At 40.4% G+C, this 26114-nt stretch overlaps 1 protein-coding gene across 1 annotated transcript in view; it reads right to left on the bottom strand.

The window, feature by feature from the left end:
* Positions 1-26114, bottom strand: part of NPAS3 (neuronal PAS domain protein 3) — an 891598-nt gene that overhangs the window by 213884 nt on the left and 651600 nt on the right. Inside the window, 1 exon segment of the mRNA XM_034648322.1 lies at positions 21091-21180. Within this exon segment, the coding sequence (XP_034504213.1) occupies positions 21091-21180 (90 nt within the window).

Below are 26114 nucleotides of genomic sequence, written 5' to 3'. Positions count from 1 at the left end.
ACTGGGAAGGGTTTGAAGAAATGGCCAATCTAATACAGTACTGGGAGAAAGTCGACATGTACATTCTTTCTTGAGGTCAGCGGGGCCAAATGTATGAAAATCCCATAACACATATTGTCCTTTTGACTGAATTTCTGGAAATGTATCCAGAGAATACAATAATGGGTATATATGTAAAAATGTCCCTGCAAAGGCATTTAACAAATAGAGTTTGTAGTGAGTGGTACAAAGTTGGAAACGAGTTAAAAGTTCAATAGTAAGAGCCCGGTGAAATAAATTACGTCCCGGTTTTAGAAAGAAATGCTACGCAGCCACTACTTTGTAAGTGTAGTTATGAACGGTGAGAAAAGTCTATGACATCTTAAATGAACAAATGATTTGTTACAAAGCAGTAACAAATATAAAAATATGTCAATATACATCCATAGAGAAGTGTCTGAGAAGATACAGGTCGAAATGTTTACCCTGCATTCTTGTGAATGGATGTGATATTAGCTCTTCTTTTTGTTAGTCCCTACTATTTAAATTTTTGTTGTATGAAACCTTAATGATTAAAAAATGTATCTTTAATTAAAAGACTTGTCAGGGTATAAATTAATTACCGCACACGTAAACTATAACACAAATTTTCACTTCACTAAAATGAGCGCAGTCTCCTTTTTACCTCTGAAATATCAGCTTTATTCAACACCTTTGGCTAGGACTCAGAAGTGAAGGGAATAACACATTTTTCTTTATTCTGACATGCATTTCCATTAATTACGTGCTTTCTCTTGTGTTCATCAACAGCAAACTTCAGGGTAAGTTTTTCCTACCAATTTTAAACAGTTCTGCATGGCCAATTTTCAGGTCTGTCAAGAAAAGCCAAGACTAATATCCCAGTGTCATGTTTATAGCCATCTGTGTAGAAACAAAAATCAGGTTTGGACAGCTTTTATCTTGCTAAGGTTCACATATTTTGATGTGTGGATGAATACTTGGGTTTAGAAGCATAAATGGATCACCAATGTTTGGCAGGGGGGAGGGAGTGGACAGCCACTTCAAAACCAGCCCTTCCAAGTATTGACAGGAAGTAATTAAAACAACACGAGCCATTTTGTGGAAAAACACAACCAGCACATTAGACAAAGCATAGTTAGTTCTAGGCCAGAGTTGGAGCTCCCAGCATATATGAATAAAAATGAGATATTTTTTCTAAGAAAACTTAGAGTGAGCTGAGCCATTTTGTTTTATGGTCGTGAAGATGATTTCCTCAGTTGCAGGGCAAAGAGGCAGCGGGCAGCCCCACCTGGTTCTGCACTGCCCCGCGGGTACGGAGGGTGACTACCACCGCTGCAAGGCTGGGGTGGGTGGGATGCCCATAGGTCGCTGTCAGGCCTTTCAAACACATCTGCCATCTGGCCTCTCTCGGTTCCCCTATAATTATTTCCCTTTCCCTTTTCTGCCCTGGAGTCATCTTAGGAGGAAATTATTAAGCATAGGATTAGGTTCACAGCAAACAATGATTTTTTATCTGACATAGCTGAGATACCAGTTTTTACATCACATCTTCCACAGCTTCTTTCTTTTGCCCAAAGAAAGAACTGGTTGCTCTAAGATCTCCCTTCAGGAAGCCTGCTCCGGGGCCCCCTAACTGGCTTGTGTACAAGCCCTTTTAGCATTACCTAGGTTGTCTCATGGCCGAATCCTAGAACATTTTATATTATATAAGATATGCATTTTACATAAAAAAACGATCACTAAACATAGCCTGTGGCTTTATAAACATTGTGACTGTAGCTTTAAAACTATCAAGTCCAAAAAAGTTGAGTATTTTATGACTGACACTTTAAGGGATTTTAGTAACATAGTTGGTCTACAAAGCACAAAAACAGAACTTCAAATTAATTATGAAAGCCTGAACTAAAACGGAAGAACTTTGTAGGAGATCCACATGGTAAATCTACAGGACAGCAAACATCCAGATGTTTGGAAACATCTGTATTACTGCTTGAACTCTTCTATTTTTTCTCGATGTTTGGCTTCATGGAGACACAACAAGAGCTTTATTACCAACTTCGGCAGCTTTCAAAAAAATTAAGGAACATATTTTATTACGTTATTTATTTTTTAAACTTCTAGACCGAGGCTGACTTCTCTTTTTATTCTCCATAGTGTCACTGAGTAGATGTCTAATACACATTCCTTGAATGAGGGGGAAGAAGATGTCTCATAACTAAATGTACAACCGAATAGGGAAACTATTTCTGAGTAAGACAATTCCATTATTAGTAAGAGTGTACCTATGAACTCAGAAGTACATTTATTCTGAATCCTTCATTCTATGCATCTATATTTCATCAATCTTTATCATCTCTCATTATAATATATAGAGAGCCTGAATAATTATTCTTGTTTTACAGGTGAAAATACCAAGGAACTGAGATATGAAATCTGTCAAGTCTCACAGTGAGATCCTATGGATCATTCAACTGCCCAGCCCAAATCATCCAATAAAATATGATGCTTCTCAGATTGTAAAGGTTTATTATTTGAACCCAAAAGAGATTTCTTTGTGTATTTGTTTATTCACTTTGGTATGAAGTCTGAATTACTGAGATGTATGAATAAGAGGACTTACATTTAAGAGACGCCCTGGGATTCGTTTTCCCCATGAAGCCTGCCCCAACACCCTCACCTTCTCATCAGGGACACTAGAGCTCTCTAGCTGGTACTGGTTACCCTGGATACAATGGGGATGATGAAATCCACCTTACGAAGTGATTGTGCCTAGAATCCACCTGATAGCATAGTGGTGACTGTTAACGGAGCAATCACGTATGGAGGGCTTAGTGTAGTTCCTGGCATATACCATTTGCTCGAACAGATAGAATTTACCGCTGTTGTTCCTGATTCTGCTGCTAACGTTAAGCCTGGCACACAGTCTTCTCGATAAGTGTACGTTCATTCCCACTTCCTGCTAGTCGGTGCTGATAATGTTTGAACTACCTTCATTATTTGAATGTGTTTTTCTGTGAGGAAAGATAACTCTGTTTTTTTTTCCTCTGGCTTGATTAGATGATGAGTAGGTTGGGCCCATCAAGCCTGTCTTCCTAAAGTACAAGTGATCCTAGTCATGCCTCCCCTTGGTCCATTAAAGTGGAAGATTGAAACAAAGTTCAGAGTTGATCGTCTCATTAGAAAACCCCTGAATGCAGGATTATTCATATGAGCAAAATACTCTATGGAAGTTGGGGGATATTCATCCAGTCAGTCAGTACATATTTATTCAGTGTCCTTGATCCATGCAGCCTAGATTACCAGCCCCAATGGGCAAACCGCGGAGTGAGCAGGGGATGGCTAAGCAGTAGTCCATCCGACTCACGACGTGAGGAGGCAGCAAAGGAAGAATGAGTTTAGAACTCTCAAAACAGCAAAGAGAGCTGTGGGCGGTAATTTCTTTTAGAAATAACTAGAAAGAACATGCTGACCCAACAGGCTGTCTAAGGCCCAGAAGTGAATTTCAAACTCCACGTAGTATGTAAAATTGGCACAAAGCTGAGAGATGCTGCACCAGAGATCAAAGAAGCGTTGTGTGTGGCCACAAAGGGTCCTTTTATTTGCTTTTGGAATTGAGGGAAGGATTTATTCACTGATTCTCCCTATACAGGTCCGTGCATGTGCAGGCTCGGAATTTTAAGCTGTCATAAGGGCTATGGCTTAGGATCTCCACAAACGTTCTTGTTCAACAATGTTTTAATTTCCTCTATCCCCCCAAAAGAGTAAAGCTCTTTGGAGGCTGGGTTGTTGGTGGCATGGCAGCATTTGTGATGTCAGTATAGAGGACAGAGAGATCCTGGCACACTCAGTTTGGCCTCCCTCCCTAGCAGGAGAGTAAAAGCATTGTTTGGGTACCTCCGAAAAAGGAAGTGCCAAGTCAGAGATGAAGCCACTTACTAGCTCTCTGACCTTGGCCATTCATTACTGGTACTTTTCGTTTCTGCTTTTGTCAAACAGGCACCAAAGCCTCATACTTAACCTTACACGATGACCATGACTATGCAATGAGGGGGTCAGGAATGTGTTCGGAGACCTCCCCCTCTTTCTGAGGACTGAGGGGCCTATCATGGTCTGCATCTGGCCACTAAGAATAAATCAAATGTGAAAAATACACAGTATGCCTCACAAACCACAGCAAGAGATTTGGGGAGAATGGGTTGGTATTTTTTATACTGGTAACCTGAAGAGCTATGAGTAATTCCCAATACAACTCTTTGTAAAAGTAAACGGGCATCAAAGGTGTCAGAAAAAAACTGAGCCCTTGTTTATCATCAGGGAATTGCCTTTCCTTTGGTTGTGCTGTATTTTCAATTGAAGAACACATTTTCCAAAATGTTACTTGGTGCCAGGCTAAATGTGAGCGTACCAACCGAAAGTTTCACCAGCTACTGATTCTTTTTTTTTTTTTTTTAAAGATTTTATTTATTTATTCGACAGAGATAGAGACAGCCAGCGAGAGAGGGAACACAAGCAGGGGGAGTGGGAGAGAAAGAAGCAGGCTCATAGCAGAGGAGCCTGATGTGGGGCTCGATCCCACAACGCCGGGATCACACCCTGAGCCGAAGGCAGACGCTTAACCGCTGTGCCACCCAGGCGCCCCCACCAGCTACTGATTCTTGACTCACATGGCAACCAGCAAATCTTTACCTCATGGCTTTGGTCTTGTAAATCGAAGGGTTAGGCTTGGCTGACATGTTTTTTTTTGGAAGATTAATTTGAAACTTATTTTCCCCCAACCCATTTGGCCATCCATTCCCACACATCTTATAAAGGGAGAGACTCAGAAGGGGCTGAGCTAAGGCTTCATTTTTCTGCTGAAATTCCTCTGAGTGCCTGCTTTCTGCTGTTTATTTGCATAAACATGGCGCGGTGATGCAGGAGACTTCAAGTGAGACACTCGGGGGTCGGGTAAGAAGGCACTCGGGTAAGTGGCAGGAGATGTTGAATGCTGTGTTTCACTCTAGATTTGTATTAGAAGAGGGCATTTTCAAGTGGCCCTTTCTGATCATCGTGTTAAAAAAAATAGAGGTGAATAAAGGTGAACATTTGAGACTTGGACTAAGCTCCTGCAGGCAGGGATATTTCAATTTTTTGTTTTATTTATTGAGATCTCCCTCCCCCTTATTTAATGTACAGAGCCAAGTTATTTTGCACTGCCACCAAGCAGGAGCTTTTTAAATGATTCAGGGAAGTATAGCTTTCATTTAGGTTTGTGCCCTCCAGTCTGTTTATACTGGTCGATACACTTGTCTGAAAAATATAATGGATTAGCACATCATTCAACAAGCTAGTCAGAAGGCAAGCTCAAGGCGACAGACACCAAAAAGTAAATTACAGTCAGTAGTAGGGGTAGGCCATGCCTAGAGCTGGGAAACATCGTATCAGCACAAAACCTGTATTCTCTGAGAATGGTGGTAGAACTGAAAGGGATGAAAAATTTACACTCAAATATAATAAAACAATCAGCTCTACAAATTCATATGGTACTATAAACTGTGTGGTTTATGACACCAAAGGCAAGGGGAATCTGGCTCTCACAACCACCCCACACATTATGACCTCAGCTGGAAACAGACACGGATGACATTTGTTTCATTTAATAGGCCCACTTTTGCAAGCGGGCATAGATCATGGCTTACTTTACACATTCCATTTAAAGAGCTGCAAAATGCCAGTGTGCCACGGGTTGGTGCTTGGCAAACCAAGGGTTAAGGTGCGCTACAAGGGGCGCGGGGGGAGGGGTGGATAACAATAACATATTTATTCCTTCTTAATCTCCATTCCCTCTCCTTATTTCCTTTAATTCTATTCTCTTTCTCAAGAAACAAAAAGCAGGATTGAGACACGTTCTCTAGATTTTGAATTTCCATTCTTCTATATCGCCTACTCTGACGTGAACCAAATCATCACTATGGTAGACCTGACCTAGGAAGTCTAGTTACAATTATTAAATAGCTTTCTATTTTATAACCAGTGACAATTAAAAGGAGCAATTAGAAATGGATTTTAAAAGCCCAAAGGCTTTTTTTTTTTTCCATCATGAAAATAAACTCCCCACAACAAAACAAACAAATCACTTCCTTCGCCAAGAGCTCAGTGAAGCACTGTAATGTTCTCAGACCTTGCACTTCCACGAGATGCTCTTTTTACCAACCACGTACTGATCGGATGGAGAAACTGATGAGCAGGACAGGAATGTGGGAGCCTCAGTATTCAGAGAGAACATTAAAGACCGTTGTAAAATCTACAAAGGCAAAGAGAGACTTACAACATCACCCATCATATGGGCTGCTCATATGTGATTTAAGGGAAGCAGAAAAGGAAGCAAAGATGGGATTTCAAAGTTAAAAATATTACAGAAAATACTTTCTCTATTCCCCCCCTTTCTATACAAATTATCAGATGTTAGTAGGGGGAGTAATGAATATAACCCCTGAATTGTGGCTTCTTATATTCTTAGTGGATCTCATCATCAATTACCGGTGGAACGACCAAAGTACAAGGTGTTGGCCCACAACTGAATCCATTCTTCTTCCAGAACGTCCTAGAATTTTTGACTCAAGGGTGATACCACCATCAGGTTTGACAGAAAAGGGAGGTAGTTACCCTGGGCCTTGGTGTGTGACTGGCCTTTCCTGCTTTGATCTTTCTTTACAGTTGGCATCACAGGTATTTCCTATACCTGTCGGTAGCACCTCTGTGTGGATGGACCAAAGCTGATCGATCCCAGCAAAAGCAACACATAGTCTTTTACTGGCTTCATCTTTACCTGGTGAGCAACCCTATGAATTCCTCCGAAATTGATCTCTCTCCTTCCCTACCTATACCTCCAAACTCCATTCCCCAACTTTTCTCCAGCAGAAAAGCAAGAAATAGTCCTCTTTAATTCTCAGGTTCATGGCCTTCAGACTACTAAGCTTATCCTTTAGAGATCTGGGTCCAAAGATTATCCCTTTTTTGAATCTTTAATGTATGTTTTCTACAAGTCTGACTTCTCAACCTAATGTTAAAGTCATCTAAGCTTAAAATTGAGATCTATCAACCCCGTGTCTCCCTCAAAGTACTTTGCACCTTCCCCTTCTCCTACCCAAACTCTTTACCCCTGAACTTCTTGGAAGAGAGGCTAACACAACTAAATGCATTTGTAGCTCTCATCCAACAACCTACTGCATTCTGCCTTCAGCCTTCGAGGTGTTCGTGACGACATTCACATCGTTAGTAATCTTCTAACTGATGGATGCAAGGACTTTTCCCAGTCCTCCTAGTATCCTAACTTTCAGACACGTGATCACATCCTTTCTGAAAAATGTCTTTTCCTTTGACTTTCCTAATGACAATCTCCAGGTTCTTCTCAAGGGAAGAGCCTCTCCAGGTCACTTTCTGATCATTTGTACTTTGTTTTATAGACTACCTTCTCTTCCTCTGCCTGTCTGTAAATTGGGATCTTCTCAGAATTGCTTTCCCAGCAGTCCCTACTCCCTCCTTCTTGAACTGCAAGTCAAGAACCTTCATAAACTCATCTATCTCTTTTGGGTACAGCTACAACACATATGCTAACCACTTCCCGACCTGTAACTTTAATCCATTCTCTCCAGCTCTAAAGCCCATTTACCCAACAGATGTCCTACAAATTTCTCAAATGCCACACGTCTAAACTGGAACCAAGTTTTAGAAATGCACTTCCTCCCTGCTTTCCACCACATCTGATCAGTCACAAGGTATTGATCTTATCCAAAAAAGGCCTCTCAAATCCATCCCCTTTTCTTTATTTCCTTTGCTATGTGCTATTGTGATTCGTTCCCCCCCCCTTCCTTGGCATTTATCTGTCTTTTAAGTGGAAGATGCCATCTATCTTCTAATTTTTTTTTTCTGCCAGAATAAAAAAAAATTTTTTTTTCCTGAAGCACAGATCTACTATTTCACTTTCCCTTTAAAACATTTTATGGCTCCCTAGGGTTTAAAGGAGAAAGTCCAATTTTCTAATAATCATTTGTAGGGGGCAAATCCTTTTCAAACTTCCCCGGGCCGTTAGTCATCCTCATTCTCTGTTCCCGTGGTCTGTAGTGCATCTCTTTATTGTAACGTGTGACATTCATTATTCATTAAAATATTTTTTTTTTTTAAAGATTTTATTTATTTATTTGACAGAGATAGAGACAGCCAGCGAGAGAGGGAACACAGGCAGGGGGAGTGGGAGAGGAAGAAGCAGGCTCATAGCAGAGGAGCCTGATGTGGGGCTCGATCCCAGAACGCCGGGATCACGCCCTGAGCCGAAGGCAGACGCTTAACCGCTGTGCCACCCAGGCGCCCCTCAAAAATATTTGACATCGACTATCTACAGGTCATTGCAAGTTGGCTGCCATGCCTATGGCGTCTTGAAGACACCGGGTCCTTAAAGGCAGGAACTATGCCAGATAACATCAGTTTTTAGCACAGTTTTGGACACTTGTGGGTCACTCAGTATTAGCTCAGTGCTGGCATGAATGGATGTACATTAAATGTGTGGCAAATGTCATGGGTCTCCTGGGTTTAGACCCTTGTTATTGATTACTGGGCCCTGCTACTGAATCCTGGAATATTTCTAATACTGCTGGACATCAGAATTTTTGGACAGATCTACATAACTTTACTGATGTTTTCAGAAGTTCATTTATGTACATTGTGAGAATAACTATTTTATGGTTCTGAGCATGATGCTTAATTGCTCCAAGTCTCAGTTTCTCTTAACCCTTCACCTGGAATATTTCTACTTGTTAATTACCTAAAACTTTCCAGAGGCAGCTGGCAATAAACAGTGAGTTAGGTTAACAGCAAGTGATTTGGAGTAAAGTGGGATGGGTTTAAATTCAAGTTCTGCCACTTCCTAGATGTCTGACCTTGGGCATGCTGTTTCACCTCTCTGAGCCTCCGTTTTCTTATCTGTAAAATAGGGATAGTCATTATGGTTAGGATTATAAACCTTAATCCTAGGAAAGTGCTTAGGAACAATGCCTGGCACATGGTAAGGGCTTTGTAAATGTTACTTTTAATCATTGTTCATTGTGAAGCTATAAATATGAGCAGAGAAGGTCCACAGAATGATACAAAAGCTTCACGGAGAAGGAGCCAGGAGCACACAAGTCAATTGTATGGATAATAATAGCTCAGAATTATTGAGACTTCTATTCATTTTCAGTGCGTTCCTACTTTTTAGATCCTCAGACACCTTAGGAAAGGTTTGGGAAATGTAATAAATATGAATTGACTATGTTTAAATGTCTAGAGTCAATAAAATCAGTATTCATCCTCAAAAATGAAATACCCTTGTTAAAAAGAAAGTCAGTCTGTCCTTTGAATTGGCCCAGAATAAAAGGGTAACGGCGAGGTATTCGGGAGAACTACAGTTATTGACATCACTGACCTATAAACATATCCCCTTCAGCATGATGCACAGCACTTCAGTACCCTTGTTTTTCTATAATTGCTATTACCAAAGCCTTTCAATTTCAAGTGCTCAAACGAGAGCAATTCATATTTCAGATAATCTGCCAACGAGGAAAACTAATTTCAAAATATTTGATCATAAAAGTTGTCCTCAGCTTCTACAGAGATAATTTAGTCAAATAATATCAGATAATCTGAGATCAGTCTTAGCAGGAAATTGCTCCATCTACACAGCCTCCATTTGCACTTATATAAATGTACTGAAAGTGTAGGAGACTTTGACAGGCTGCCATATGTGATTTCATTCCATAGCCTACCTACTTTACCATCAAAAGTTATATCCTTTGAAGCATTGCCAGAATTACTTTACCCCAGTAGATATGCTAGATGTGCCCTTTAAAAGCCATATTATTTCTTTCCTACTCTGACTAGTTCAGGGTAGCATCTGCTCAACTAAATTCCTTTGAAGGTTAAAAATAAAATAGCCCACTTCTTCCAGGCTTCGCTCCTCCGCCCCTACCCTAGTGCTTAGGAGAAAATGTCCAGTGTTGAATGAATTTCAGAGAGGACATGTTTTAAAGAAGAAGGAGCCTGAGAAATCGCCCCTTCATTTCACACTTAAGAAAAATTAAGATCCCCGCTTCTGGAAGGCCACTGGCCTGATCAGCAGCAAAGGCAAGACCAGAACTATGTCTCCTGGATCTCAGTCCAGAGTGCTTTCTCTGGCCTCTCCAAAGACCTAATGGCTATTAGACAAAAAGGATCAAGCCAGAAAATGACAATAGGAACACCACCAACGGACATGGTGTTTTCATTTCATAAACTGAAAGTGAATGCTTGGGATTTCATCTCCAGGAAAACATTTGCTTTTTAGAAATCATCATACTTGGCACTCTCTTTCCTCAGTGCTGCTGACAGTTGCAGTCAGTTATTACACTGTTGTGACTTGGAAGCTGATGCCCCCAAACAGATCAGAATTAGTAACATCGTGATTCAGGATTGCCTATTCTCCCCTCGGCTTGCTAATCTATGCTTCTTTTATAATTATTTTAAAAGGCACTATCTGATTTCCTGAGCACCACCCCAGGTGTTCTCGGTGATAATGAATGGATAAACATATCATCCAGTGTCACGGAGCAGTTGTGACATTTTAGAAATATCTTCAGTTCAACTCTTCTAATTTCAATGTATGTTACACCCAAGGTTGCAGGCCTGTGTTTTTACTAAAGAGCTGAATGAGTCCCAGTAATTGCATGATTTACTTGTCTGCTCAAGTGAAAAGGTTTTGAAATGTAGTGAAATGGCACAGTCGTTTCCTGGTCTTTGCAAACCCTGCAATGTCAATTTTAATTAATGAACTGGAAAAATTATGTTTTTTTCTTTTTTTTTTTTAATTTCAGGGACTTGGTTCCCAGTCTCACCTCTTATTTTCCTCTAATTTGCATCTTCTGTCCTGAGGGATGTGCAGACTTTTGTCATTCCCACAGATATGCAGGCAGGACATCACAAGCATGCTAAATGTCTGGTGAACAGCGGCTTGAAGTGATCCTGGCCAACTAGAGTACATGATCTGATCGTTTTTCCCTCGTCCGGACTAGGGGGTTGCAAATAACACTCGTATTACACTGGGCAACTGAGGTTGATCCCCATACTTGCTAGGAATGGTTAGCTCTGCTTGCTCTTAAAAAGTGGTCTGCCCACAGAATCTCATTTTCTGCATAGTCATTTTTGATGGATCTTAAAGTGGAATGCCTCTGAACACTTTAATTTTTGTGCCTCTCTTTCCTTTACTGCCTCCCCCCCCCACCCCCCCCTTTTGATTTCGTCACATAGATAATCATTCTTTGCATAGATACTTAAAAGCAAGAAAGAAACTCACTGCTTACAGGAGCACCTTGCAATACAAATAATCTTTATTTTATCATTTAGCAATTTTGCTAGCCTCAACATTTCTTAAAAGAAAGCAAGCCTGTACAGTTCATGGGAAAGAACCAGAACTAGCTAATGCTACCATTCCTGTTTTCTGGAAACACTTCGTCTCGGCGTTTCTCCTATACACGGACAAGTACATTTTGCACAAATGTTTTTTCAGCTCACCAAAGTATCAAGTTTAACAATTAGGGACTTTGATGAACCAGATCTAATCATCTAATAAAGTACAGTAGGAACAAACACCTGAAAGTCCAGCCAGACTACAGAGCAATAATAAAACTCAGGGGTTCGTGTATGTGTTCATGCTCCTTAAAGCCTTACCTCTTTCCTAATCGAGAGGCAATCTTCTATTATTTCCTTGGTGAAGCATTACTAAAAGGGACTGCCTGTGGCTCTAAAGCAAGGCTCCTATTGGGCAGAGAGGCCAAAAGGGAGGAGGCTGCTTGATACACAGCTTGCTGCTCCAAAATATAGAAGAAAAACTAAACAGAATGTATGGTTCTCTCCCTGAATTCAAACACTACATTACTGATAGACTTCTGAGACCTACGAAACGCCACACCCGGCACACAGGTATTTTTGTTCCCCTCTGCTGAGGGCCTGAACTTGCCCTGAAAAAATCCAATCCCAAACCGCTTTTTTCCTTCCCAGGGAAAAGTTCCTCCTGCTCTCAAAAAGTTTGCATAGCTATTGAAAGTAATAGATTTCATCTGCCAGCATCTTACAAATTAACAGCATCAGAGGAAGTTTTTATTTATTACTGAAGGTTTTTGTTTATTACTGTGAAGGTGGTACCTTTACAGTGGTAGGAGGCTGAAAGGGGAGGAGGCACCCAAAGGAAAGCCTGGTTTGTTGTTTTACTGAATCATTTTGGAAATTACTTCTATCAGTAGGCAAAAATGCAGTAGGCATAAAAAGCCAAATCAGAAAGAAAGCAATTTATATATTCTGATATGTATACAGGCATGCACATGAAAAAGATGCTCTAAATCATGGGAACAATTGCTATCAGTCTCTTTAAAAATGACTACTTAGGAAAAAGCGATTGCATCTTTGGACTGTCATCCAAAGGGGACTGAGGGAATGAGAAGGATAAAAGCCACAGGGCATTTGTTGTCTAAAACTGGCATCGATTTTCAGGTTATCAGCCTAGTTCTAGAACTTATGCAAAAACCTAAAGTCAATTTCCTTATTATATTCCAACTGAAATTATCACTGAAATTGTTGCCATGTTACTCCTGTCATGAAAACCATGTCTTCTCATGTAAGAGCTAAAACCCAATATAGATTGAATGTGTGTGTGTAGAAATGAAATTTGGATTTCACATGAATTTAACGATTCTGTGACCTCCTTCCCAAGAGGTCAAGTTATTTCTTATTCTTCATATGAGCAGTGTGCCTTCTCTCATCACTCTCACAGGGTCCAGGCTAAGTGAGGAAGGATAGCTGGTTTAAGTGTGGAGGTATTATTTTGCATATATTGCCTATGTAAGCACCACATTATAGACAGAAATTATCTTTACTTTCCAACTTTGCATAATAAAATAAGCCATTAAATTAATACCATATAGAAAATACTGCTTGTCAGGCAAAGAAATGTACATTGCTTTCCAGAAAACCGGGGATATTACATTGCCAACGCATGCATGAATAATACATGGGTTAATTCAGAAAAACACCATTTCATTATTTAAAAATGAATAAATTACAGACTTAGAATGATGACTAAATTTTCTTCTCCATCTTACTTTTGCTCAGCATTCTACTTTAGAAGCAAGAGTGAAAATACCATTTTATCCACACAAATAAAACAAGTGAGCTCTTCAAAAAGTATTGTTTTCTGCCTTTACAATTCCCAAGCCCACAAAATGAAGACACTTTTCTTTTCTTTTTTTTTTCCTCTTGATCATATTACCGCCAGAAATTAAGAAGCCACGGGAAAGGTCTTCAAATTACACAGTTGAAGATGGTGAGCCTATGTTTTATTGTCTTGTGGCGCTGTGATACGGTCTAACTAGACAAGCCCCCTTCGCAGACAGGGCTTGCTGCGTTTTAGTCTCAGGGCCTGGTAAAATATGTTCAAAGGAATAAACAAGAAGAATGTAATTCTCATGCATGTTGATGCCGCTCCTTCATTTTCTTTCAGAGATTTTGGTTTACTCGGAAGGCCTGTTAAAAATCGGTCCCCTTTGGGGACTGATGAATGCGTGCAAGAGAGGAAGAAATGCTCCAGTAATAAGAAATTAATTTCGAGTTACAATAAGTAAAACATCCCCATGCAGTGCATTTAGGCTGAGCATAAAGTGACAGCCAGCAGATTATTCTACCGATTTCTAATGCTGGAAATTCGGATGGCATTTACTAGCATAACCTTTCAACTCTGAGCACATCAATAGAGGCCGACAGTGGCTTGAAATATGATTCCTTGCAGATAGCATATCCTCATTCATCTGACGGTGCCGCTCTGTGCTCCACTGCACAAACAGCGTCTCACCCACTTCTGAGAGGACACTAATAAAAAAGGCATCAATTTTCAGCTCTAGTACTACTGTGATCTCTTTATATGTTCGACATCCAACATTAAATTAAAATGCTGTTATAAATCCTACTTTCTGAATCTGGAATGAGTGTTGGGTTTTTGTCGCATGAGACTGCAGCAAATCTTGTCAAAAGCAAGGAAGCACGTCTTGTTCACTCAGAATTAATGTTGTGGATGAAAGAAGGAGGTAAAAGGGGTTGAATAGGGTGAGCTGAGGGTGTCACAGCCAGTGGGGACGGTAGCTGGAGGGTGCCCAACCGGGCAGGGCATTTGCTGCTTTCAAGAAGTGGCCAATCAAGAATTGTAATTACGCACGACAAGCCGTGTGGCAGGAAGATTACCGACACGGAGACAGGCGCGCGCGCGCGCACACACACGTCCGTATCTATCAACAGGAAAATTTTAAGCATCAAAAATGGTCCATTATTCCTCTCCGGCAGAAAAAAATATTTTGTAAACACCAGTGGTCCCGAGGAAGGCTCATGGATTACATCGAATCCCCACTGCAGAGGCTGGCCCGGGGGTGCAAAGCCCAGGAGCGCGGGGTGACGCGCCATCTGGGCCTTGTGTCAGGATTACATAATTTTAAAGTAACCAGAGAAACACCTCGAATCCCTGGAGGGTGAGGAAACAACATCATGAAAAACTAAAGGGTGTGGATTAAAACAGTTTCAGCAGCTTTCTGTGTCAAGACCAGAGGGGAGGGAATAAAAAACAAGAAACCAACCAACCAACCAAACAAAAAACCAAAACCTTGCAAGTGCAAGGAAAAAGAAACCTGCTAGCTTTTTCCATGTTTGCTAAAGATGGGAAAGCACCGTAGGGGAACATTAGGGAATTTTCCTCCTCTTTCTGATAAAAAGATCCCTGCTAATGTAAGTTCTCACCAGGAACTCTGTGACCTAAAAGGTAAGAAGATGGCTTCCACACAGATAGGGAGCCTGGCGCTGTGCTGTTCTGTCTGGCTCATTCATAATTATGGATGAAATAAAGAGGCATGTTTGCCTATTTGGGAGGGTGGGGTGGAAGGAAAAAGGGGGAAGAATGAGCAGTTCAATATCTGGATCGAACAGAGGAACTTTTTCCCCCAAGGATCCTGCCGGGAGGAACCTTGACATACACAAAGTCAGAACGTAGACACAGTTGCCCTGGTGAGAACGATAAGGTCACCCGTGGGATTGCTGAGATTATCTCTGTCAAGCACTCGGACAGCATGCAGTCAAATGATGCATCATGCAGTCATTTTCGGGGGGGAAAAATCAATTTCTTCACCAGGTCGCTATTTGCTTTTCAAAGTGCCCTTGTAGGCCTTCACCACCAAGCATTTATCAATTTAAATGTTGTAAATTGATAATGTGCCACTGGGCCTTGTACTGTTTCTGAATTATTTTGATACTTATATTTTCTCAATAGTCTCTAAACCCTCAGAGCTTCCACATTCAAAAGGGCATTTTTCTTTGTTACACCAAGAAGTGATGAACTTTTTATGATTAGTACAGGAGAAAAATGCACACTTGCTGGGGGGAAAAAAAACACATACAAGCTGCAGAAAATTACACATTTTTCTTTTTTTTCTTTAAGTTGAGGTATGTCCATTTGAAAGCCTTTAAAAGGGGGGGAGGTCAGAAAGCAATTTTTGGAGGGCTACATGTATTCCTTTATTCAAGGAACTCCAGTTATCTTAGCGTTGCTTGAAATTAGAACACCAACCGAGAAAACGCTAACACGTGGCCCCATTATTATAAGCCCTGTGCTGTGTTGAAGGAATACCTTTTTTGTCTTTATATTCCAGCTATCTAGGATGTGATAATGCCAAACAAGAGTAATAACTTGTAAGGAAAGCTAATGTCTTCCTTTTTCCACCCTGCTAAAGCAATATATATATCTTTTACAAGCATGGAAGCGAGAATATTAACCACATACTAACCTCAACTTGATTTGCATTGAAAAATGTAGAACGGAAGAGTTGAGGGTGCACTTTGGAAAAGCAAAAGAAAGACATGGCAGTTGCAAAGCATCTTTAACCTCCAGTGATTTATTGGCCCTCGGCCAAGTTATCAGGGGAATCTAATTCTTCTTTATTATTCAAATAAACCACATTTGGCACCATGGTTCCCTTTCAGAATAGCTTCACAAATAGACTGAGCTCTGTCATTTATTTGACCTTGTACTTGTGTGCTGTAGCTGTAATTTTATTTGCCATTCTATGTAACAAATGCAGAGAAATCTACAATACGGAGATGAACAACAACAGGGTGGGGAAAGGAGGTGGTGGTAAATATATCTGCATGGCTTAAAAAAAAAAGACTAAATTTAAAACAATCGTTTACCCCTTTTCACCTTCACCTCTTATTAGCCCTTCTATCTGCGACCACCCTGCCCCTTTCAGCAGCTGCCCTGAAACAAGCCAATTTGTAAGCTTGTCTGCGGCTACCTTCCGGCTGGCTTAAGACAACAAGGACTGCTCTTCCACCAGGATGGGGACTGGGTGAGAAGTGACGCAGGCAAGCTGGCACTGGAGGCAGTTGGGGGGAGATTAGGAAGCATCTCAAGAGAGTGGTTAGCTGGCTGCAGGGTATTTTCTAATGATATCACAGCATAAAAATCTGTTAATTTCCCAGTTTGCTCTAGATCCCATTTTATTTTAAATAAGACTCTGCGTTAAATTGAAAACATTCTTTGCTGGCACAAGTGTAGATCAGAATCATCGTCTCTCACCCCGCTTTCAAAGAAAAATGTTCTCAAAAAATACGAGTCCGTTTTTATCCTCCAGTTAACTGAGACCCATGTCCTCTGTCTCCAGCAACTATACTGTTAAACTTCTCATCAGTATTTAAGAGAAAATGCAGGATTTGGGTATGGATGAGGGCAAGCTGATTTATAAAAGCACATAAACCATCAAACTAGTCAATGCTATTATAAGGCCTAGATGTCAGAAAATCACTCTCAGAATGATCTTTGGCACACCAACATCTGGGGCGGCGTAGGGGGGAAGAGTCTCTGTCTGCTTATGAGATTTGCAATATGTTTGTTCGTATTTGTTATATGGTCAACACAGCCTTGTTCTGAATGTGAACTCCAATGGAAGCAAATCAATATGTCATAATCCACATATTAGCCCCTACAGAGATTGTATTTGAGATTTATTTTTATACTTCAGTCCCAGAAACCTTTGCATTCTTTAAGTAGCAATGCGTCCTTACTTTTTGATGAATGGCTCTATTTCCCTTTTTGCTTTGGTTACCAGGTAGCTCACAGCTAAATGTGAAGCTTTATCAGATTACGTAGATCCCTTCTTAGAACCGCTATTGTGTTCTCTTATTATGTGGTAACAAATGACTGACTTTTGCCTTTTTTTTCCTTATACCCCAGCTGTATTTTGCCATTATTTTTATTAGATACATTTATGTAAACTAATTCCTTTGTGGAAACAGGAGGGTATAAGCCAATGAATGAATATTTCTCTAAGTCCTATATCAAACTAGAATTTTTTTTTAATTTATCATATAAAGTCTCTTTGGATCCTTTGGTGATTATGCCCCTTACACCCTGGAAGAGATTTCATAAAATCTGACTGTGTATTCATTACTACATTTTCAGTGCTAGGGGATACACTGTTTTCTTTCTTCATTTTCACTTATGCTTATTTCATGATAGCTACAGAGTAGAGTTAGTTTTTAGCAGCTCTGAATGCTATCACCACGTATAAAAAAGCATTTAATCCCCACACAAACCAAACTCAGTATTGCTATTTGGGGCTCTTTTTTGAAGATAAGGCTTCATGGTGAGTAACTGGGAATCATCTTTACCTAGGGAAGCAAGTCAACAGTGAATATCTCTAAAACCTGAAACCACATCTTGGATGTTGAGTTAAATATATTATCTCTGGCAAAGTCAAAAGGGTTGCTGGAGGAGGTTCGAACATCATCACAGATCCCTTCGTTCCCATCATCATGACAATATGAAAATACTTCAGAGAGAATAACTGCCACACATATGTACTGAACACCAGGAGCTGTTACACTCAACAGAGGGTAGAGGAGAAATCCACTCTGGCTGTCTCTATATTCACGCCATACAACAGAGCTCTGTAGAATTTTCTCTACTTTTTCTCACGAGTTAAAATATCATCCTAATTCTTTCCTGAACATAAGCCACTTTAAAGCCACCATATTTCTTTACATGTTGAAGGAAAATAAAACTGAGGAAGGAATATTTTGAGAGTTACCAGTGCAGATATAACTATGCTCTAACGAACTGACATGCTCGAAATATTCCTCAACAATTTCACTGGGTAAGTCTTTGATTTTAAAGTTTTGCTTTGTCTTTATTTAATGGAACTATTTAAAAAGGAACCTAGGGACCATAATTTCAAAGACTCCTTCCTTATCTCTGTCTAGAATTTGATGGAGTAACTTCTGAGCTAAAGTTGTAGGACACAAACAGAGCTTTTGGTTTGCATTCAATTAAGGGTGTGTGTGTGTGTGTGTGTGTGTGTGTGCGCGTGAAAGATTAAGTACGTACTTAACTGAATAACTCTGAGCACATTTTACATGGCATGTCACCCATCAGGACCCCGTACCTCGACAACTACAAGAGGACACTGAAGAAACTTGAAAAGGGTCAAGTGTCAAGTACCGTATTAGGACTTAGAACATAACATTTACTGGGTTGGAAATCCTTTTCCAAAGTTTTGGCATAGATGTTTTTTCTCCTCATTCTTTAGGCATTTAAAAACATACCGCGCTCTTACTGGATTATTTTCAAGCTGGAAGTACACTTAAACTTTAGTTTTGAATGCTAAACACCTACGTCAAAGTATGCAAACATCCCTTCCTAGTGACTTACCCTTTATCATTTCAGTTGCACAGCGCCCCCAAATGAAGCCCTCCGTACCTCAAAGTCCACCTGCGTGTTCTGCCATGGCTGGTGACACTGAGGACATCTACCACGGAGCGTGCAGTATACTGGGGCCAGCGTCTGCTCCTGGGCAAGTCAACATGCTGTCTAGTGATACACACTTTAAAACCCATCACAGAAAATAGCAGGCAATGGCTGCCGAGAAGGTGCCAGCTACCGTTCCATGCCTACAGCTGCTTTATTCGGCAGAAACCTCAATTATTTGTCTTAGATTTTAGTAAAAGATAGACTTAATGTTACAGTAGAAAAGCAGTGAGATACACTGCTTTTAAGGAGAAACCAGCACAGGGTTAAAGCCAAATTTTTCTTGAACAGATGATATTTCAGATGGCCACACTATTCCAGATGCATCAATTTCCTTGAAAATCCAATCCATATATGTGCATATGCTGTGCTGGCAGGAGGACTGACTGAAATGGCCAAAACCCAAGAGCTAATATTCTTTTGGCCAGAATAATGCAATTATTATTTTCCTAGCTATCAGTCTAAGCATACAGAGCCATCTGTTATGCAAAGCAAACATACACATCTCAATTACAGAAAATGCAGTTGCCTTGACAGAATTTGGATTACACCACTAACCAGGGCTGTAAAATGTGTTTTGAGCTAGTATATAATGGATGCTTTTCAGGAGTTCCCTAATTAGCATTTACCTGCTTAAACTAATTATTCATCCTTCTTCTTCACTGGCTTATTAAACTTTGTTGGATACTCTGCATAAAACAGATGAATACAGGCACCGCAGAACAACAAACGAGGAGTGCCCAGCTCTGTAAAGTAAGAATGAACATGGTGGCGTGCCCATTTCCAAACTGGAGATTCCCAAAACTCTGTCCCAAATCGATTAAGACAAGGTTTAAAATCTACTGAAGGCTATTACAAAACCAGAGATTTCAACAAGATGCAAGAACGCTAACAGTGAGTTAACAATAGCCCTGTTTCTATCACTTGGTTTGCTAAAACCCACATGAAATAGAAATACTCTATAAACTATAGCCAATAGCTTGCATGTTCAAGGAAGAGTTAACAGACCCTTGCTTGGATTCTCCACAGTAAATAATCAAATTTGGCAGCGTTTCTCCTCCTCCTCCAACCCTCCTCAAATGCCAAGTATCTTTCTTTATTATTTCCCAATGTCTTTCTTGATTTAGCTATTACCCAGCAAACTCACTAACAGCCAAAATGTTCCAGCCGTGCTGGGTGCCTCCTTAGAGTGGTGCCAACTTTCGGAAGCCATGAGTCGGGGGTGGGTCTTGCTTAAGAGGAGATAGACAAATCTTATCTCCATCTTTAGCTCCAAGGGGCAACCGAATGAGAAGGAGATTATCCGACTTGGCAGACCATCACATTAATACAACATCCCTCCCACCGAGGCTGTGTTTTCCTCATGCCAAACCACCAGATGAAAAGGGTCAAATTCCGCCAATCACCTGTATGGGCATACCCAGATGTTCAGCATTTTTATGGGGAAAAAAACCCACATCTGGATAATTAGTGGAATCGCCAACTTTTCTTCAGGGGATTTTGGCATTCTGTAGATGCAGCCTGTGTCCCGGAATCTGACGGAAGTAAAATTTGTGTGTTCCAGGGGAATATCAAGAACCAACATCTAGGATTTTGTCCCTTGCCCCAGCTGCCTCCATCTTCTTTTCTTTCAACTTCTGACAGACACGTGCGAGTAATTAAACCGCACATAATGAAAGGCTATCTTATTTTATGAAATTGTCTTTCAGCATTAGGAAGCATTTGCAAAGGCAGCAAAATATATCCTTGCTGGAACCCTCCTTGCAACACATTTTAATGGTCTCTTTCAGCATTTCTTGACTCCAAATGACTCCCTGTCATTGTGTCAGCTCCCAGGATAATGCAGGGTACTCCATAAACATCCAGTAATAGGACACAAGGGAAGCACTATTAGTGTGTCCCTCTCCTACCGGGCACAGAGGTTTCAAAGTTCAAAACAACTGAGGGAAGAAACTTCATTTGTTCTCAATAAATTAATAACGATCCTTGGGGAGCGGGGAGGGGGGAACTAAAGTTTTTGAGCACAAGTTTATTCCGAACGTTCCGAACGGACAGAATTTTCTCACTGACTTTGTGAAAAGAGCCAGGTATAGCCATTAAAGAATAAATTTGATAATTCATGCTAAACAGAATATCCGTTGAAGAAGGAAAAGCATGAGGCAGAAGGAGACTTCACAATCACCGTCAAGAATCTAAATGGTTGCTTTACTTACTTGTGAGAGGCCTAGGTAGATGGAGACGGTTTCGGAAATGTACAAAAATTTTCCTTCTTGATTTAGTGCAAATACAAAGCCATCCAGGGACTGCAGAAAAAATAGATATATAATTCAGTTAGTAAACATATGATGGAGATTTAATTATTAATTAAATGATACAAAGCAACACATACTGAATTTAAGACACTGTTTTTCTTCATGTCTAACAAAAGTCCTAAGATATTCTACCATTACCCTGTAAGGGAACAAACAAAAGGTCTGAATGAAGACTACGAGCTTTCCTTTATTTTAGGGACTTCCTTATGTCGCTGTCATTTTGATCAAGATCCATTATATTCATGTACAAAATCAGGTCATGATGATTTTATGAGCTGTTGCCTTTATTTTTTTGGATTCAGTAGCTTAGAAGATTAAATCAGCCAGATTCTCCATTAAATAGCTGAACAGGAATGGAAATTGTAATGAAATGAGAGAAAAAAAAACAACAGGTCCCTATACGAAGAGCAAGTCAAATCACCACTTGAGCTACTGTGGACATCAATAATTTTCTAATTAATAAAGGATTATACCCTTCTTACTCCCAGTGCCTATTGTGGTACAACAAATAGGAAAAGTCAATACATTATGGGTGAATGATTATAGGCTAAAACCTTACAAACTGTAATCCTTTTTTGCCAAACCCTATGCTCAGGTTTTATTGTGATAGATCTAGATTCTAGTACAGCTCCTGAAATGGAAACAAAAGAAAGAGGATGGGGAGAGAAGGAAGCTACGCATCATTTGTCACTCCCCAAAACCTTCGTCCACTTTCCAAATGGAGGGTTGTGTTGTCAATCATCGTGGACTCCAACTGCATGTACCACTCAGATGGAGAGTACATTTGTTTCCAATTCTGCAGTCCAAGTGCATTTTACACCCTCCATCCTCCTTATGTCTTTTGTTTCGCTTTATGTATTTATCTTTAACCAGGTAGGTGGCCCAAGTACTGCTTGCACGGGAAGAGAAGTTTCAAAGAGTAGTGGTTTTTACAAAGGCTGTGAGTTTGGAAACACAGGAAACCCATGCTGGGAACAAGGCATGTGGCAACACTCAGTTAGTGACATAATTCTTCAGTATGGAAAGGTACAAGTAGCATGTAAAATTCAGGTGGAAACATGGACTGTCTCAAATTTCAGCAGTAAGTTCAGCTGCCTAAAATACTGAACTTTTTTTGGAGCTCTAAATATATATATGAAATATGTGTATATATATATATATTTATGTATGTACATGGGGATATGTACATTTGGATTCCATCACACACACACACACACACACACACGGATTCCGTGCTCCCTGACCCATTTTCAGAGCCCCACTTGTCAGAGACTGTGGGTAGGACCCAATCTCCTCCTCTGATTAGGTGGGTTCTGAAAACATTTCAAATGTCACATTACATAATTACATTAAGAATTACATGATATACAAGATTTTGGTCAGGACATTGTCCATTTATTAAGTAATACATGCTAAGCAGTTTGCATGTGATATCTCTTAATTTCCACAAGTATCATTTAAGGTAATTAAATTATTATCTACATGTTATAGACAAGGAAACTGAGGCTTAGTGAAGGCAGGCGACATGCCTGTCTCTAGTTAGTGATGGAGTTAGGATTCGAACTGTGACAGTTGGAATTAATGACAATACTGCCTCCACTAAAAATAAAGTTTCTCTGACTGATATGTGTAAATTAATGGGAAGAAATGGTCACACATTTCTGAAATTAAACTGTACTAAGATGAGGCTTATGACTTAAAAATCGTCACTTGATTTTGAATGATTTATTCAGATGACAGAATCCCGCTGTTTGGAGACAGACAGGAAGTGGGATGACAAGAGAGTTCACAAGTCACTCCCACAAGAGGTTACCTTATCACCTTGCTCTGTAATATCTCTCCTGGAATCAGCTATGAGACAGGGAACAAAATACTGCTTAGTGGACTCCTTCCCTTTGGCCAAACTGCCACCCCCTCGGGAGCCTGGTGAGATGCAACCTTTCAAGCTTGGAGTGTGGCCCCTTGGAATCTCGCTTTGAACTAGTGCAAGGGACAGAAGTTTCTTTTGTGGAAGTTTGGGAAGGATCTCGTTTCAGCATGTCTTTACCTCACACAAGAGATCTCCTGAGGATGACGCATGAAGATTAAGACCCTTCCCCCTCCCTTTAAGCCTTCCCCATGGACAGGTTTTCCACTCAACCCAATGGCAGTGTCCCAGCATACAATCATAGGGAGCTGTGTGAGCCGTCTTCCCAAACCTTACAGTGCTGCTGTCAGATTACAGAGAAAGAGACAGAGAAGACCGGAGAACCTTTTATGGCAACAGATGACAACTAAAAGGCTGACTGAGAAAAGGAAGGACTGATGGAGCTGGCAGAGAGATAACCTCCTGTTCTCCAAACCCTCATTTTACAGGTGAGGAAACTGAGGCACAGAGAGGTTCAGTGCATGGACCTGATCATACAGTCAGCTGGTGGCAAAGGTAAGATTAAATCTGCTGCCCCACCAATGATGCTGTTAAAGCATGTATGACATTGTATGGTCCTGACTGGCGTATTCAACTCCCAACTCCCAAGAAGACTGAATTTATCAACAGCGGGCAAGGTCCTACTTCTCTTTATCTGGCTGACACTTAACAACTGCTCCAGCAAGACTTAGTAAATCCAGTTCTACCTCCAAGCCCAATGCGCCTTCCTTTAGATCACATATGCTAGGATGACTAAGAGGGATGGAAATTGTCTTCTGCAAGAGTCCTGGTCGTGAAGCTATTAGAGTATTTGCAGATTCTGATGCCACAGATGCCTAACACAGCCTGGGATAGCTCCTAACATTTGCAAGACCAGAGTTAGACTAGATTCTTTCGTAGTTCGCCAAAACATCTCGTGCGGGACGTTCGCCAGCCACACACATCCTTTACGTTCTCGCTGAAAGGGAGCGTGATTTTGTAACGTTAGGTTCATATCTCTCGTATTTACTAAAACAGTAGAGGATGTTTGGGCATGATAGCAAGGAAAAAAAACTTTTCTGGAGGCAAAACATCTGATGCTATTAAACAGCAGCGATCTAAGAACTGGCCAGTTTTGTTTGGCAACGCCGAGGCTCCAACACATGTTCCAGTTTCCTGGTGAGATTAAAATGAGTCTATGTCTACATGACACAAAGCGTCCAGTCAATTCAATTAAAAATAACAGCCAATTTGGTGTGGGAAGAACACAACTAGTCAGATTAGGTGTTTGTCACCACGGACGTAAAAAAATAACCAAAAACAACAACAAAAAACTAAACAAAACAAAAAAAACTGGTTAGCCATATTTTTTACCTTTGTATTTATCATGTCAATTGTATCGATAGTGTGAGATGAATGTCCGAAACTCAGATTTGATTACCTTTCAAATAAGGACATGGGATATGAACCCGGGTCAGTGGCAGACTGGCAAGGTTGCCCTTCACACAGCTACTCCCTTCTGACTGGGGGTCATTCCTGTCCACAGTTAGCTCTGTTCTGCTGCTTAGGAAAGTTTCAAGAGTAGCATCAATATTGGTTTAATGTGTGTGTTTCAGTCTTAAAAGGTGGCAGGAGGAAGGAAACATCCAATTCGTTAGTCTTGGGAACCAAATCTGATTAATCTGAAAGTTCTGTGGAGTTTCTAAAAATTCGGATTCAAGAAAGCTACTACATTCCAAGCTTTTTCAATCACTGCAGGCTACTTTTTAATTTTTTTTTTTTTCAACTGCCCACTGTTTTCAACAGGCGCCAATTAAGATTCTGGGGTCAAAGGGTTAATTACATGTCCTTACTCACTATGTAGAATTTTCTGATTATTAACTAAGGTTGGATTAAGATGAAAAAGAACCTACAGAAATGTTAATGCTAGTCCCTCCTTGAGAAGATTTATTATAAAGCCATGCTGAAATCTATCTGCTTTCCTCAAAGCAGAAGGAGAGCAAAATCTTAGAAGAAACAGTAAAATAGACATTTTAAAGGCATGCTAGTATCTGATTTATCAAGACAGTTTTCTTATTACTAAAACCAGTTCTTAGCCATCCTGACAGGGCTGATAGGAGATTTCCTTTGTCGCATCCTGGTAAGTCTATGAGGTACACATACAGGAGGGAGGCTTGGCTGCAGAAGTCAGGAGCTACAGCCTCTCTGAATAATAATGCCTGTAATTATAATTTATATCCCCTGACATCAGTGTAACATATAAAGTATAAGGCACAGTTTCTTAACCCCAAAAGCTGAGGGCCTCTAACAGTATTTGTCAAATGATGAGGTTATTTCCTTGCAGGGTATGAAACTAACTTCATGATTGAAGGTACACTAATGTTTAATGCATTGTGCTAAATGGATTTATATTTGTCAAAGTAGTTTTGTCTCTGCTTCCTTTTTTTTTTTTTTCCTGCATATTCCACCGCAGCCAAATCTCACAGAGTGGAATCTTACTATGGTGCCCTTATAGGGTAATTCTCATGTATATAACCACTCTGAGATTAGCAGTTCTTTCTTCCACATTCCAATGCAGAAGAGAAAACAACAACAACAACAAAAAAAACCCCAAACTCTTTTCCTATGACCTCACTCCAGTTAGAGTGAAGAATTACCAGTAGGCTAGGTTATTTTAATGACAGATTATTTTAAACTAAGCCTTCACCATCTGTTCCACCCCCTAATTATGAATGCAAAAGGAACATATTTCACAATTACATCAGTAAAAAAGTAAGATACACGTGATTTAAATGCATGCATGTGCTCCATGTCCAATGCACCGTGCATCTGTGATGTTCTTCTAATTCAGGCTTAGACTATGCAGAAAATACCCAGCCCTGAGAGAGGACAGTCTCTGACACACTCAACTTTCTCCCTAAACCCAGGGTTTTTCATTGTTATGACAAAATCCTGTTAGAGCAGGAACAGAACACGGATGTCAACACAAGGCTTGCAAGCCACTAGGTAAGAGTATTTTTAAAGTGCTGAGATATCTTTG

Source organism: Ailuropoda melanoleuca, chromosome 20 (assembly GCF_002007445.2).
Source record: "Ailuropoda melanoleuca isolate Jingjing chromosome 20, ASM200744v2, whole genome shotgun sequence".
Lineage (NCBI taxonomy): Eukaryota > Metazoa > Chordata > Mammalia > Carnivora > Ursidae > Ailuropoda > Ailuropoda melanoleuca.
This window is presented reverse-complemented; position numbering and strand designations above follow the sequence as displayed.